This window comes from Schistocerca cancellata, chromosome 5 (assembly GCF_023864275.1).
Source record: "Schistocerca cancellata isolate TAMUIC-IGC-003103 chromosome 5, iqSchCanc2.1, whole genome shotgun sequence".
NCBI classification, from domain to species: domain Eukaryota; kingdom Metazoa; phylum Arthropoda; class Insecta; order Orthoptera; family Acrididae; genus Schistocerca; species Schistocerca cancellata.
Genome location: NC_064630.1, coordinates 426,487,883 through 426,505,172, shown reverse-complemented (window position 1 = coordinate 426,505,172; position 17,290 = coordinate 426,487,883). Strand labels below are relative to the sequence as shown.

The 17,290-nt window shown below is 40.9% G+C and overlaps 1 protein-coding gene across 2 annotated transcripts in view; it reads left to right on the top strand.

Moving 5' to 3' along the window:
- The window catches only part of LOC126187611 (RNA-binding protein 1-like), a 37,274-nt gene that overhangs the window by 4,649 nt on the left and 15,335 nt on the right, over nt 1-17,290 (top strand). Inside the window, exons 2-4 of one of the 2 annotated variants that reach the window (XR_007537770.1) lie at nt 4,437-4,648; nt 8,296-8,373; nt 8,671-9,060. Coding sequence is in view for 1 of the 2 variants with exons in the window: in XM_049928803.1 (XP_049784760.1) it covers nt 4,440-4,648; nt 8,296-8,373 (287 nt within the window). In the remaining variant the exon portion in view is untranslated. The remainder of the gene's footprint in view (nt 1-4,436; nt 4,649-8,295; nt 8,374-8,670; nt 9,061-17,290) is intronic. The other variant, XM_049928803.1, reaches the window with a different exon arrangement.

The window sequence follows — 17,290 nt, the reverse complement described above, 5'->3', positions numbered from 1 at the left end:
GGAAAGTATTTAATAAAACCTACTGTAGTTTCAGAATGTTCACTGTTAAAATTGAATATATTTATTGTAAGCTGCATAAAATCAACTGTTTGATTTAATATTTTTCCTCCTGTGTGTATCCCATATTTTATACCTGGTAAAACTTGAGACTATTCTTTACTTTGAGACTGTTCATTCCTTTTATAAAGCAATATAATCATAAGAAGCATTGCCGTACACACACAGGCAGATTACAATTACCAGACCCCTTTACAAGAAAAGTAGTAAGCCAGATAATAATTATGGACCAATCTCACTACTACTCATCCGTACTGGAAAAGAATTATGTATGCAAAGACCACAACACACCTCTCTCAAAATAAGTTAATTAGTCAATCTCAGTTTGGTATTTGGGTAGTTTCCAAGATCTGTTGCAAGTGATACACAATTGTCACAGAGTGAGATATACGTTTTGTTTACAGCACTGACAACAATTCACATGGCTGTGATAGCACCTGATATTCATTTTGTTTACAACCATAACAACAATGACAAAAGAGGTCCCGAAAAAAATACAGTATTTTTTTTACCTTGCTCGTGATCCAGAATTTTAACATTGACTATTCCGCATTTTGTATATTCAGCCGGGTGCAACTCCTGTGTAGCCATAGCCTGTGTACACTCTTTCACCAAATTTGATACACATTACTCGGTGACAATCCACACAATGCCATATTATTTCAGGAATAGCACTCCTGGAAGGAAGTGTACTGTGGAGATGTGACAGTCACAGCCTAAAGGTTGTTTCCAAAATGAATTTTCACTCTGCTGCAGGGTGTGCACTGATTTGAAACTTCCTGCAGGTTAAAACTGTGTGCTGAACCAGAACTTGAACCTCTTTCATTTGCCTTTCACAGGTAATAAGCTACCTAAGTGCACTCTCTGCTGCAGAGTGGAAGTCCATACTGAAAACAATCCCCCAGACTGTGTGGTTAGGCCTTATGTCTGCAGTAGGAATCCTTTCTTCAAGGAGTGCTAGTCCCACAAGGCTACAGTAGAACTTCTGTGAAGTTTAGAATGTAGGTGATGATGTGTTAGTGGAAGTAAAGCTGTAAAGGCGGATGGTGAGTCTGGCATCTATAACTGTCAGTAGAATACTTGCCCAGGAAAGGCATAGGTCCCAGGTTTGAATCCCAGTCTGGCGCAATGTTTTAACCCTGCCACAAGTTTCAAATTGACACACATTTCGCCATAGACTGAAAATTTATGTTAGGATACTAAAGATAACTCCATAACCTCAGTTGAGCATACTGACAGCAGCCCCATGTACATCAACCACCAGTTATGAAGTTTGTGGTCAAAAATCAGTCATATTTTGAAAATGGTAGTGACAGTCATGAATATTGTAATGGGAAGAAAAAATGGTTTATACTATCTCTCTTTCAGCCTTGGTGTGGCACAAAAAAAAGTGTCTTGTTAATTGCAACGTTACATCACAGATTGTATTGTGGTCGTATGTATCAGTAAACAACCTCCAATTAAAATAATTTTATAAAAAAGAGAACATAATCGTAGCATGGGCAAATGTCTCAATTGTTTATGCATTTTTCTAGTGCCAATATAAGGAATAATTAATAATTTTTCACAAAGAACTAAAATAACTGTCAAACTACAATATGTTAATGCTAGTGTTCATTATAGTTCCCATTAGAGTAAATTGAAACAAATGAGCCCAAGGTCACAATTTTTAGTCGTATTAACCAGGTTGTAACCTGTGGCTGTACAGGCATGAGCAGCCCATAGTGGCTTGCCTTCATGCATACTTTTTTTAAAAAAAATGTGACTAAAGCCCTTCTGGCCTGTTATTTATTTTATATGTGACATGTAAGTACTGTCTTGTATTGTTAGTCAGTACTTACACTTTTATACACTCCTGGAAATTGAAATAAGAACACCGTGAATTCATTGTCCCAGGAAGGGGAAACTTTATTGACACATTCCTGGGGTCAGATACATGATCACACTGACAGAACCACAGGCACATAGACACAGGCAACAGAGCATGCACAATGTCGGCACTAGTACAGTGTATATCCACCTTTCGCAGCAATGCAGGCTGCTATTCTCCCATGGAGACGATCGTAGAGATGCTGGATGTAGTCCTGTGGAACGGCTTGCCATGCCATTTCCACCTGGCGCCTCAGTTGGACCAGCGTTCGTGCTGGACGTGCAGACCGCGTGTGACGACGCTTCATCCAGTCCCAAACATGCTCAATGGGGGACAGATCCGGAGATCTTGCTGGCCAGGGTAGTTGACTTACACCTTCTAGAGCACGTTGGGTGGCACGGGATACATGCGGACGTGCATTGTCCTGTTGGAACAGCAAGTTCCCTTGCCGGTCTAGGAATGGTAGAACGATGGGTTCGATGACGGTTTGGATGTACCGTGCACTATTCAGTGTCCCCTCGACGATCACCAGTGGTGTACGGCCAGTGTAGGAGATCGCACCCCACACCATGATGCCGGGTGTTGGCCCTGTGTGCCTCGGTTGTATGCAGTCCTGATTGTGGCGCTCACCTGCACGGCGCCAAACACGCATACGACCATCATTGGCACCAAGGCAGAAGCGACTCTCATCGCTGAAGACGACACGTCTCCATTCGTCCCTCCATTCACGCCTGTCGCGACACCACTGGAGGCGGGCTGCACGATGTTGGGGCGTGAGCGGAAGACGGCCTAACGGTGTGCGGGACCGTAGCCCAGCTTCATGGAGACGGTTGCGAATGGTCCTCGCCGATACCCCAGGAGCAACAGTGTCCCTAATTTGCTGGGAAGTGGCGGTGCGGTCCCCTACGGCACTGCGTAGGATCCTACGGTCTTGGCGTGCATCCGTGCATCGCTGCGGTCCGGTCCCAGGTCGACGGGCACGTGCACCTTCCGCCGACCACTGGCGACAACATCGATGTACTGTGGAGACCTCACGCCCCACGTGTTGAGCAATTCGGCGGTACGTCCACCCGGCCTCCCGCATGCCCACTATACGCCCTCGCTCAAAGTCCGTCAACTGCACATACGGTTCACGTCCACGCTGTCGCGGCATGCTACCAGTGTTAAAGACTGCGATGGAGCTACGTGTGCCACGGCAAACTGGCTGACACTGACGGCGGCGGTGCACAAATGCTGCGCAGCTAGCGCCATTTGACGGCCAACACCGCGGTTCCTGGTGTGTCCGCTGTGCCGTGCGTGTGATCATTGCTTGTACAGCCCTCTCTCAGTGTCCGGATCAAGTATGGTGGGTCTGACACACCGGTGTCAATGTGTTCTTTTTTCCATTTCCAGGAGTGTATAAAAAATTTCTTATCCCTGAAATTTGTAAATATGCTATAGGCCACTTTAAACGTTTAAATTCTGATGAAGGCACTCTTAGAAGTATTGAAACCTGGTTATAAGACTAAAAATGGTGACCGAGGGCTCATTTGTTTCAATTTTGATTTATAAACGGTCACTGAACCAAGCAGCCATGTTCAAAACCTTTCCATTAAAGACTCCAAAAAGGCTTAAATATTGTGTTTAAACCTAAAAAGGGCTATTCCAAGAAAATAAAGGGCTAAAAACCATTTCATGAAAACCTAAAAATCTGAGCCCTAGTCGCTTTACAAGAACACAGTTCCTTCAAATATGTACATGGCAGAAATTACCATCCTAGGTAACAGTAGGTCAGGGGAAATAAAAGATTGTAAAACTGAATGTTAAAAATTTCTAGGTATATGTGTTGAACAGAATGTGAGTTGGAAATAGATCTTTTTTAATGCTGTGTTCATTAACATTTGCCTTACGTGTATTTGCCAAGATTTTGACTGATGGAAGCATTAGGAATACAGTTTTGTTGGACAGTATGACACAGAGGTACAAAGTATTTACTGCACAGTAACATGTTGTATGAATATCTTGTATCCTTCCGTGAACCCCATACATGCAAGTATTTAAAAATATGTGTGTGCTGACAACAACATGACAGTTCACATTCTTTTATGAAGTTTGTTATGAAGAAACAGTCACAGTTTGAAGTTAATAGCAGCAGTCACAACCACAACACCAGGATTACCATGGGTTCCCCTAGCCCAGCTTAAACAAACTCTTGCTCTGAAAGGGGAGAATTATGCAGCCATAAATATATTTGGTCATCTCCCTTTCCAATTAAACGTGAAATATGGCTGGTATCGTCTTGGTTTGACAAGTCAACTACACCAAACATTAATTTCTGAGCAGAGAATACATTGTATTGTAGACTGAAATAAACATAAAAATTTAGTTTGTAAATGGTCAGTATTTAGCTGTATTTTTGATGAGAAAATGCATGATATTTGTAAATCTCTTGACATGTTTACATTGTAGTTAGTTGTTACAAGTGTGCTCTAAAAACTTTATAATTGATTCATTGTTTGTATGTTTGCAGAAAATGTCTAGATTTCGTGAATGGGATCTGTCGTGCAAAGTGTATGTTGGAAATTTAGGTCCCAGTGCATCCAAGCATGATCTGGAAAGGGCATTCAGTAAATATGGCCCCCTTAGAAATGTGTGGGTAGCTCGAAGCCCTCCAGGCTTTGCATTCATAGAGTTTGAAGATCCTAGAGATGCAAAGGATGCTGTTCGAGCACTTGATGGAATGTAAGTAGCCTTTTTAATGAAGACTTCTTTAGTCTGTGATGAGTGTTGTAGGGATTTTAGGTATATCAGACCACACAAACAGGAAAATAAGAATGAACCTGACGAAAAGTAATGCTTGCGAAAAGAGATGTAGGGTCCAAATTATGCTCTGAGCAAAAATGTTCAATGTTAATACCACATTATACATGCATATATAGCTCTCTATTTTTTTATAATTAAAGAGAAATAATAATTCAAAAACAGGTATAAAAAGCAAAAGTCTATTGTTTCCATAGGTAATCACCTAAGTTCTTGATACAGCATGGAATCTGTTACAGAATATGCTATCTATTTTGCAGTCTGAACCTGATCTACTTAAGATGAGTTGTGTTGGTGTGATAACCATCTAGGTAACTAGGTTAGTGATCATATACTGTTAATGCCACTAAACTGATCCAAGTATTTATTTTCTCAATGTGAACGAGGTTCCTACATTCGTGTTGTAAATCATCTCCAAATTAAGAATAATTTTTAATGTGATGGTGATGAAATAGTGTGTGATATCAATGTCATTACAATGAAATTCCACTAAGTCAGAGTGTATTATATAGAAGCAGTGGTGAAAAATGTTTTAAGGCATGGTGCAAGCCTTATGGAGTGTTAGAAGTGGGACACTACTGTCCCTCACGATTTTTCTGGTTACGACTGTGTAGCCTTATTGTCTTAGCTTAGTGACCATAGGAAATGGGACTTGGACACCACAGGCATAGACCGTTCGTATGGAAGATATGCTGCATGGCTGTCAAGCAAACATATCACTTAAGAGGTGATCTAATATCAGTTAAAAATTAAGCTGTCCATTGAGCACTGGCAGATATGAAGGAAAGTTAAAAGTTTAACATTCCATCATCATCAGAGCAATTAGAACCAGAAAATAGATACAGTGAAATTTAAGGATATTAAGAGGTGCTTTGACTTGAATTGTCACTTGCATATATTCAATCCAAAATGGTACAGAAGAATTAATGCTATTCATAAAGTTTCAGAAATGGCAAAGACATGCACACAGCAGAGTGTTTTCATCTTATAGGCTGTGTGTAGCATAGGGCTCTGTTATGGATGTTCTGGCAAAATTAAATGTGTCAATTAATCCCTCTCGACTGTCTCTCAGCATTAACATTAGCCGTTCCCAATCTCTGAACAATAAATTAGCTGATGAATGTAAGGCCTGACTTAAATAGTGGAAACTGCAGGTTGGAATATCAAAAACATAAGAAAAAGATAGATTGCTACTCAGTGTAAAAATAGCACACTGACTTGCACACAGGCACAACAAAAAGACACTTTAATGTAGCTGTCAGCCAAACCCACCATCAGTAAAGGAAACAAACCCACATTCATTCACACAAGCAAGCACACCTTACACACACATGACCGCCATCTCTGTAAGCTCAGACCGGAATGCAGCTGTCATATAGCATGGAAGCAGCAATCTGGAAGGGGCTGGGAAGCAAAAGGGATAACAGGGTATGAGTGGGGAGAGGGAAAATCACCGTCTGGCAGAGCATGCAGGGACTAAATTGTCAACAGGTGTAGCTTTGGGGTTTTGTGTGGTGGGGAGGGTGGGGGGTGGAAGAGAAAAAACAAGAGGAGCAGGGAAGGGGAAAGTGTGTAGGCAAAGGGTGGCACACAAAGAGGGTGGGAGACGAGAATAGGACAGGGGGTGGAAGTTGTTGGTTGGTGGGTGTGGGGACAGTAGGTTGAGCCTGGGATTATTTCAAGAGCGGAGAATCTGCTGCAAGAATAATTCCGATCTGCACTGTTCAGAGAAGCAGATAGTGGCAAAGAGTGTGGAAGAGGATTGAGATGGCTCGGGTAGTGAAGCAACCTTTGAAATCAAACGTGCTACGTTCAGCTGCATGTTTTGCCTTAGTGTGGTGTGCTGTGCTCTTGGCCACAGATTGACGATGGCCATTCATCCTGGTGGACAGTTATATGGCAAGCCGTGCAATGATTGCAGCAGAGCTGGTAAGTGACATGGATGCTTTCACAGGTGGCCTGGCTTATGACAGGGTAGGATAAGCCTGTGACAGGAATGGAATAGGAGCTGCTGGGTGGGTGGATTGTGCAGGTCTTGCGTCTGGGTCTTCAAGAGGGATATGATCCCTGTGACAAGGGTTTGGGATTGGGAGTAGCAGAGGGTTATTGTAAAGGTTGGGTGGGAACACCACTTAAAGAGGGGTGCGAAGGGCCTTGGGTAGGATGTTCCTGATTTCAGGGCACAATGATAGGTAATCAATGCCCTGGCAAAGGATGTGGTTCAGTTGTTCCAGTGCAGGGTACTGTTGGGTGACGAAGTGTGTGTTTCTTTGTAGCTGGTTCTCGGGGTAGCAGGGGGGATTGAGGTTGTGTGGGGATATGGCATGGGAAATCTGTTTCCGAACTAGAACTGAGAATAGTGCCTGTCTGGGAACGCTATGGTGAGACACTCAACATACTGAGCAAGGGAGTTTTTGTTACTGCTGATATGCCATCCCCAGGTGGCCAGGTTGTGTGGGAAGCTTTTTTTTTTTGTGTGTGGATGACAGGGTTTAATGTGGACAGAAGTGTGGATGGAGCCGTCAGAGGGGAGGAGGTCAATGTCCAAGAAGGTGGCCTGGTGGATTTGAGGGGGCCCAGGTAAAGCAGACGGGAGAGCAGGTGTTGGGATTGTGAAGGAATGAGGATAGGATGTCTCGGCCCGGAGTTCAGATCATGAAGTTGTCATTAGTGAATGTGAACCAGACTAAGGGTTTGGCATTTTGGAAGGCAACAGAGATGTCCTCTAGATGGCCCATAAACAATTTGGCATAGGAGGGTGCCATGTGGGTGCAGCAGATTTGTTTGTATATCTTTCCTTCAAAGGAGAAGTAGTTGCAAGCTGTTAAGTTGTACGGTGTAAGGTGTATGATGAATGAGGTAGTCTGGACCCCATTGGGAAAAGTAGTGGTCATGTTTCCTTTACTGAAGAAGGCATTACTTAATAAATGATGAATTTTGCTGTCAAAATACTTTTTCATATATCGTCATTCTGATTGAATTATTCTCACTAGTTTGAAACCTCTTCCAGTGAAAGTTCCCATTCAAAATAGCTACATCATGTGCTGGAACATTTGCATGTTTTGTCATATGGAACATTGTCATTACTCTGCAAGAGAACTGATAAAACATTTTGGTGTGCAACAGAGCATTGTCACTTTTTGAATGATAATTTTTGGTCTATTTACCATTTGCTTGTTAGGGAGTGAGATAGTGCATTCATCTGACTTGGAGAAATATTGACTGGAGAAAGAGATCATAGTGCAGAAAGATGATTTTTGGTAGTACATTCGATTATTTACGATCAGTTTTAAATCATTCCAATTTTTAAGCCAGTTTGCTGAAAGATGTCAGTCTGCCTTCAGACTTAAGTTTTTCAAATTAGAATGCACGATGTGCATTTGTTGAAAATAACTTTGTTAAATTTCTTTCTTGCCCTGAGTCATTGTGGCACTGTAGGATTACATCTGTTTTCCAAGTATGTTACACATGTGACTCATAGTATTGATTTGAGCTATCATTATTAAATCCTGTTGATTATTTCATGTGTCATAGATATGTATATTTAGAACCTATTTCATAATTTGTAGGAGGCTGTGTGGAACTCGAGTTAGGGTTGAAATGTCTACGGGACGCACAAGGAGAGATGAAGGCCGCAGACATTCAAGGTACAATTTTTTGCCATGTCTGTTATCTCATTTACAAATTTTGCCACTAGGTGTATTACCCCTTTGCAAACACTCACTTTATTTTCCTGATATTAAACATGGAAATAACATATTCACAATAGTGCAGTTTTAACGGGGTTGAAGCTCTCTTGGTAATAGATATATGCCAGTATGCATGCAAATTCATATGTAACTAAACACATAGTTTTTTCTAAATTTCACTGCATCTGGCTTAATGTGATTTTTGTTGGGGAAATAATAGATAGTATGTATTTCATATTATGCCAAAATTTTCAGGATATATTCTCCCTTCAGTCTACCATCTCTGGCTCAAGTCAGTCTGCTCTTCATGTTTTTGCTACCGACATGACCCGGGACAACCTGAGAACTTCCCACTTGAAACAAACTACGCATCTGGCGCCCCAGACATCTTAGGCCCACAAATTTGCATCCAGCGGTTTCCACAACCCTTCTCTGCCATCAGACCACCAATCAACACAGCTACAACCCATCTGTTGGGCAGCAGAACATAACAGCCTCCTAATACCAGCGTACGAGTTTCACAACTTCTCATGCAACTGCCATCTCATGGTGCTGATACAAGGGCCAGCCTAATGTGCGGCTTGTAGTATTCAGCATACAACTGATAATAGGTGATAAAAGCAAAGGACTTTTCTCTGCAGCACAGTATGTAATTTTATTATATTTCCAGCAGATGTTTTATGTTATTCTTTAGTGTCACACAGTTATCATTTTTTTCTCTCGATTGCATAGAAAATAATGTAACAAAATTTATAGTTCTTTACTGTGCGCTCAACTTGAAAGTTGAACCATATCTTTTCTATACACATTCTGGCAGTAAGACTTTTAATATGAGCCCTTCACATTTAATATTGTGTACTAATTTCAGTTTTATCTTTGGTTTATGTGCAGGTTTCTATCTGTAGTTCAACAAATCAAATATTCATTATTTATCTGTTAACGAATGTTTAAGAAGTTGTGTATTGTCTAATAATTATGCAGATGTAATAAGAGTTTTCATTGGCAGTTTGCAAGGATTTTGGTTAATGCTCATTAGTAGAATACATTTGATTTATTTAAATTTGTGTTTTGATATTTTCAGCATTACAACTCATTATTTTTTATCTTCATGCTTTTGTGTTCTTTTTTTAAGCTGCTATTGCTTTTTAATGACACATAGAATACGGTTTTATGTGGTGTGTTTAGAGCAGTTTCAATCTTTAGAATTATATTAATATTCTAAATGTTCCACAACAGATTTATTAGATAAAAAGTCAACTCACCAAGCAGTGGAAGGAGAAAGCACATAAAGGATGTGGAAAAGCACAAGCTACTTTCTTGCAGAAGGGTTGAAAGGAATGAAAGAGGGTTGAAGGAAAACAGTTGGTGAGGATCGGGAAATTGGAAGAGTTATAGAAAAGTCATCTAGAACCCTGGTTCAGGGGAGACTTACTGGACAGTATGAGAAGGAAAGATTGAATTTTGGTGCTTGCGCTGGATGACATCTGAAAATCTAAGAACTTCAAAGTGGAAGATAAGGTAATAAACACGATCCTGGGTTGTAGGCAACTTTTCCTAAACTCTTCACATTTTATAAACCTCACCAGTGCTTTTATTACGTCCCTTTCCTTTCAACTCTTGTACCAGAAGAAAGAGCCACTGGCTTGGGAAGCTCGTGTGTTTCCACATCTTTCACTTGTTTTTTCCTGCGGCTGCCTGGTGAGTAGATTTTTTTATCTATTGATATTATATCTTTGAATATTGATATTTTCTTTGAAAGTAATTTTTTTATAATTAGCACTGGAAGTAAGAGTTCTGTTTAAAGTTCTTCATTTTTTGATCAGTTTATTTCATTGTGTCTGCTGATATTTTTTCGAATGAAATACATGTAACTGACCATAAGACTACATGGAAGATATAATTTTGCAGACTGTAAAACATTATTAGTCATTATAACTTTTTTCCTTGTTTCGATTTGCTAAATGTCGCCAGCAGTGACTACATGCATCTTTCTCATTCCACTGCCTTCCATTTTTCTGGGTATTTCAAAAATAAAAACTGGACTAATTAGGTGGAACTTTATATGCAGAATGTTCTAAAATGTTAGGCCAGCGTATTTATATATCATAGTTCATGACTTCATTTCTGTAATTATTTTTACTTGTGAGAAAATGATTACCACTCGTAAAATGTTTGTTAGACGCACCTGCAACACATGTTGCCATATTTAGTTATTTATTACGTAGGGAATCAATTGGTAATAGATATTTACGAGGGTGGTTTGACAAGTCTGGTAAATTTCCATGAAAGAATGGGACATTTTTGATGCACCTTCATGGTTAGTAAGCTTGATTATTCCAAGGACTGTATAGAGAATTTAAACGATGCTCAGTATACAGTTCATTGTTGACAGCCATCTGAATTGGTCAGTGTGTCTGCTGCGATTGAAAATGGAGAAAACTGATTTTCTTGCTGTTATTAAACATTTTCATTTTTGGAAGGGTTGGACTGCCACACAAATCAAAATTGAATCAGATGAAGTTCATGTGGACTCTGCACCATCATTAAAGACCATTTTCTATTGGATTAATGAATTTAAATGTGGTCAGACAAGCACCAAATATGAAGTGAGTTCTGGCCATCCAATGGGGCCACCCTAAAGGAAACTATTGACAAAATCCATGATGTGGTAAGGTAAGATCACCTAATAAAACTCTGTGAGATTGCTGAGACTGTAAGCAGCTCAACTGAGCAAGTGCATAATATCCTGCATGCAGGATTGTCTATGAAGAAGCTGTGTGTGAGGTGGATGCCACAGTTCACAGTTGACCAAATGCACATCTGTGTTAAGATTTCAGCACAATGTCTGGTGATGTTTAATCACAGTCTGCAAGGATTTTTGTGCCAATTCAACTGTTGAAAGAATCCATATCCATCATTATGTGGCAGAGTCAAAAGGCAATCAAAACAATGAACAAGGGCTGGTGAAAGTGCACTGAAGAAGACAAAGACTGGTTTGTCAGCTGGTAAAGTGATAGCTACTGTTTTTTGGGATTCCCGAGGAATAATTCTCATAGATTACATGGGAAAAGGCAAAACCATAACTGGACCCTATTATGCCGCATTGTTGGATCATTTGCAATGTATTGACTGAAAAAAGACCAAGGTTGACACAAAGAAAAAAAGGTGCTCTTTCACCAGGATAATGCACCATCCTACATGTCTGAAATGACAATGATGAAAGTTCATGAATTAGATTTTGAATTGGTTCCTCATCCACCCTATTCACCATACTTAGCCCCTAGTGACTTCTTCCCGTTCCCTAACTTGAAATTTTGTCTTGCTGGAAAGAGGTTTTCATTGAATGAAGAAGTGATGGTTGCAGTCAAAACAAATATCTTGCAGTCTTGACAGAAGCTGTTTTTCCGATGGGATGAAAAAGATGGATTGCTGGTCCAGTTGTATATCTCTCAAAGGAGACTGCTGATAAGTGAGATGAGTTTTTTGCGAAACAAACTTTTTCTGCCAGACTTACCAAACTACCCTCATAAAACTCCCTATCTCACTGTGTGACATTTTGCTTGCGTGGTTCCTATGATTCGAAATGTATGTACATCCTATGTTAATTCATTGAGGACTGAGCTAGATATGTGTTTGCACTTTATAAAAGCTTTTGCCAAAGCAATTAAGGCAAATGGAAATTATATTATGCAGTAAGAACTGCAAATAGTGTGGGATATGCATTTGCAAAAGCCCGATGATCTGCCATTATTTTAAAAGAGGCAGATTTTATTTTTGAATGTCTGTCCACATTGACATTACTATTCAGCCACATTTGTGTAGTAGAAACATATTTTTTTCTGCTCAATTACACTGCTGCACTTTCTTTAGGACCTCCATGTTGTATCATTACAATCAATTATTAATGACAGTCAGAAGTATGTAGACATGGAGGGTTATTTGGGGCTTCGGACTAGAATGCATGTTTTCAGTGGTTAGTGCTTGTTTCTCAATACAGATTGCACAGGTTTTGGTTGAAACCTTTTCTTCAAAACAGCATTATTTTGCAGTAGTTTGCATTTTCTCTTTATTTCTTTTAGGTTTTATTACATGTGATGAGAGTGAAAACTCTGTGAGTGTTGGGGTGTGAAGAGAATGAAAACTTCACAAGCAGTGTAGTTTGAGCTCTTCTGTTCCTAAAGAAAGAGACTTCCAATTTTACTTTACAAAAAATATTCTTAGAGGTCACTACATCACACTAGCCTTATGTATTGTTTCAGCAAAGGAGACAGACAGGTGTAATTTTCTCAAACATCTGAAAGTGAAAGTGTTAGATAGGTATTCAGTAAATTTGACATAGAATTTGTCCAAGGAAAATTTAAATGTTGTGGTGCTGCAAAGAAAGTAAGGTGTCTGCTGTGAGAATTTGGACAGATGGCTTCAAAAGCTCTTTTGTATAAGGAGAGATAACAGTGTAATTGCAAGCCACCAGTGGGCTCACAGCTCTCTTGCAAATGCATGCATAGTGAGCATGGTCCCCCAACACCATTGCTATGGTACTTTTTTTGCTGTGCTGTCATTTTACTCTCTGACTGTATCTTTCCTCATATTTTGTGTGTTGGACAGATTCCGTGATAACAGCGTGGCTTGTTTACAGAACATCTAATGGAGCTTTTCTCACTTGGTTTCACTACTTTATACCACCTATTTCAGTTAGGTTTGGTCCCAACATATGGATGTAACCTCCAACTGGTTCAGACTTTTCTTCAGAAGTGTGGGCTGTGGGGGTAATATTGCCCAATATCCAGCATTTAGTTAGTCCATGTTAAGTGTCATTTTGTACCTGTATGGTGGTTGTTAGTCCTGTAGTGGGTGTTGCATACTACTAATGGATGAATGGGCCCAGGTGGTTAAAGAACAGTGGAACTTGATTAACTTAACACATCAGGCAAGTTCAACATAAGCAGCTTCAGAAGTAACACAACGAAAAGGTCATCCAGATTTGATATGTGAATGGCACAGTGCATAGTAACAGTTCCGTAGTGTCCTTAGTGTATTGGTCAGTCCTAATAAGTTGTCACTGACAAAGTCAAGAAATGTCCGAAGTGGACATAGTCTGTGATTGATGCATTCATGATTTCTCAGCACTTTGGACGCAGAATGTGAAGTTGTAGGCTCAGACTGATGGGCCATGAACTTGGAGTGTTCTGCGCACTGGGCACATGGAACTCCGATGTGAGGGACCACCGGTGTTAAGCTCAGACATCTGTGAACTGCTGATGTCGACTGCCTGGAGAGGGCCAAGCAGTGTCCTATAAAGCCACCCAGCAAAAGAATGCAAGCAAAACGTGATGGTCGCATGTGATGTGTGGAGATGAGGTAATACCAACAATAGCATCACTATATACAGAAAACGTAGTGCCACCTCGTGCTATGGTGGCTGCCGAGGTGTGATTTGCTGTTGGGTTGCTATCATACTTGAAGGGCAGCAACACCCAGTACACTGTGTTAGTGGCTGGGCTGTAGGCAACAGCCAGCCAGAGCAATGTAAAAGAGGAAGTAATAGCTTTGGGCATCAATTTATGTTCCCTGTGTAGTCAGAGGCTACTACTGTGGTAATCTCTGACTATATAGGCAACACACTATTGGTGCCCAAGCTGTTAATTCTCCTGCTTCGACTGTTACATTGCTTTAGCTGGCTGGCATCCATATGGAGAACCCTTGTTTGGACTAGGTGGCATAATGCCAGATATGTGTCACAGTGAATGGATCTAAGCTTTCAGCCATGGGCCATAAGGCTTTGACAGTCCTTCCAGGCAGACTGAAATTCTTGCGTATGTCTCATGATGATCCTAGAAACTTACCCTAGTTGGCTATGCCATGGGAGGAAAACAAACGCAAGTGGCTAACTTCCCTCAGTTCCTAGTTTGTACCTGGGCAGATGGAGGATCCTTCCTCTCAACTAAGCCATTGTTCTTCATTGAGAATATTGAAAACATATTTAGGGAAATCTCTTCTCTTAATAAATTGTGAAGTGATTACATCTTAATTAAAATGCTAAATTCTACCCAGTTGTGAACTTGGGTAGAGCCTGCCAGACAGCAATGTTGGCACTGGTCATTTCCAGTGGTAACAATCATGGTTTACTGCTGTGATGTGAAGCAATATTTTGGTGCTTTAAATGTCAACAGCTCATATGTAGGTTTCTCTGGTGTACGTACAACCTGAATTGTGGAGACTAGTTGGTCATGTCACAAAAATTCACCTTGTGTGCTGCCACCAATATGTGCCAATTGCGGAAATGACCACCCTCCCAGATTTCCAAAGTCTGTTACCTTGTTATGCAAAATCTGTGAACTGAAGGGTTCAGATTGCCTTTTGTATTTTGAAGCTCTCAGTTAGATTGACCTTTGCAGCTATTGTGACTGGGTCAACAGCAATACCTAGCATATTTACTCCCTTGATGTTACCTTCCAGTAGTGTGCAAGTAAATTAGACCATGGGGGTGAAAGGCCTTCCCTCTCACAGTTCCTGCAGCACCATCTACTAGAACCTCAACTCCCTGCATCCAGCCAAAGGAAGAAGTCTCCAGGCCTGCGACCTGACACACACACACACACACACACACACACACACACACACACACGGCCTGCGACCTGACACACACACACACACACACACACACACACACACACACTGAACCAATGTTTGCTGATACTGTTCCACTCCTACATGTGACACAATGATTCTGGGGCATGACTTGTTCTCCCAACCCCTCCATGCCTAACCAGGACAAACTTAAAAGTGATATTTCAGTGGAACTGCAATGGATACTACTGTCACATGCTTGTACAATTGCTACTATTTTCCTCCTATTCTGCCATCTGTTTTGCTCTCCTAGAAATATGTTTCACTGCCAACCATTCTATAACTCCTTAGAGTTACCTTGTATCCTGTCAGAATCGTTCTGCCCCTAAGAGAGCATCTGGAGGGGTCTGTACATTGGCTTTTACAGATGTCATCAGTGAGGGGATTCCCATGTGTACCACATTGGAAGCAATAGTAGTGCAAGTGCAAATAACCACAGCAATCACCATCTGTAACTTTTATTTACCCCCCAGGTAGGACTCTTACATAACTTCATTGGACTGCTTAAATCCAACAATGTCGGAGGACCCTTCAGAATCTGAAGCAATGTCTTTCACAGACCATTCTCATCACTTTTAAGTGACCTCACACTAAGGCTCACTGTCTGAGTAAACACAGTAAGAAGGATGGAATTACATTTTGAATGAAAAATTTGTGTGATGACTGGGACTTGAACCCAGGTCTCCTGCTTACTGGGAAGATGTACTAGCCACTACACCACCATGGCATTGTGGCTCAAACAGCTGCACAGAATACCTTAGTCTAATACCCTCCTTAATGCCTAGGGCAAAATGAGCCGAAGGTATGAATTAAGGTTTGTTTTAGAGAAGGCATTTTGAGAGCCACAGTTTCACAGTGATGTAGTGCTAGCATCTCTGCCCAGTAGGCAGGAGACCCAGGTTCAAGTCCCAGCCTTGGCATGAATTTTAATTCAGCACCTCATCTTACATCCCTATCGAACAGAAAGAAGTAATGGTGAGTACACTATATCTTCTTCCTGGAAATATATGCCTCTTCATCCCAGGTGTGGGCCAAGCTCCATAATCTTGTAGGCTGCTCTCTTCCTTCACAGTAGTCTTTCTAGCGATGCTTCAGTTATTGCTGAACGCTTTGTGATAGCATCGGCATCCTCCTCTTATCTGGCTACCCTTTGAATACATAAAAGACAAGTTCAAGACATCTCCCTATCCTTTATCTCCTGTTATGCAAAATTATATAATGATCCTTTTACTGATGGGGAAACTGCATCAGACTCTTGACTAGTCACACAATACGGCCCCACACCCACAATTTGATTCAAAATCAGATTACTGAATATCTGAATGTTACTCAAAGATTCCATCTACTAAGATTCTTCAGCCAGATTTTGCTAGAAGCTGTTTTTCCTACTCATTGGTAAGATGGTGTCATTGTCCTGAACCTTCAACCAGGCAAAAAACCCACATCCATTGATGGCTACGAATCAGTTAGCCTCACTAACATGCTCTGCAAACTGCATGACAGGATAATTACTCTGGGTTCTTGAGTAAATGGGTCTTTTGTCCCCCTATCAGTGAGGTTTCTGGGAGGGATGATACACAATTGACTATCTGGTTAGGATGGAAACAGAATTATGACACCCTTTTTTTATCTACCAAAACCTCATTTTCACCTACATAAGATGTACAATGCGACTTCTCATTTTACTCACCCATCACTGGATATTTGAGGCACCCTACTAATTTTTATTCATCAGTTTTTATCCCACCAGTTGTTTTGAGTTAGAGCTCCTCATGGGTCCAAGAAACAGCATTCCTCAGGACTTCGTGCTAAGTGTTAACTCTTCATCAGCATCATTTAGCCAGTGATTCCATTGGATGAGTGGGCACCTGTGCTGTGTGCTTTATGCCAGTGACTTTTGGTTTGTTATCGTTTCCAGTCTGTATGCGTCATTGGCTAAATGCCAGTTCAAAGACCCCATTCAAATGACTTCCACTTGGACTTTTTCAAGTAGCTTCCAATTCTCTCCCTCGAAAACACGTGTTGTGGGCTTCTGTCATACCCAGAACTCTACTTGTGTACACAATGCTTGGACATTGTTGCGCAATCCATATGTTTGGAACTCCTGTTTTTATCAAAGTCTGACATGGCTGTCCCACATTTGTTGGCTAAAGACCAGCTGTATGTGAAAGCTTAATAATCTCTCCTTGCCACACAACTCTTGTGGTGTGGATCACACTACTCTCCCCCATATTTGCCAGGCCCTGGT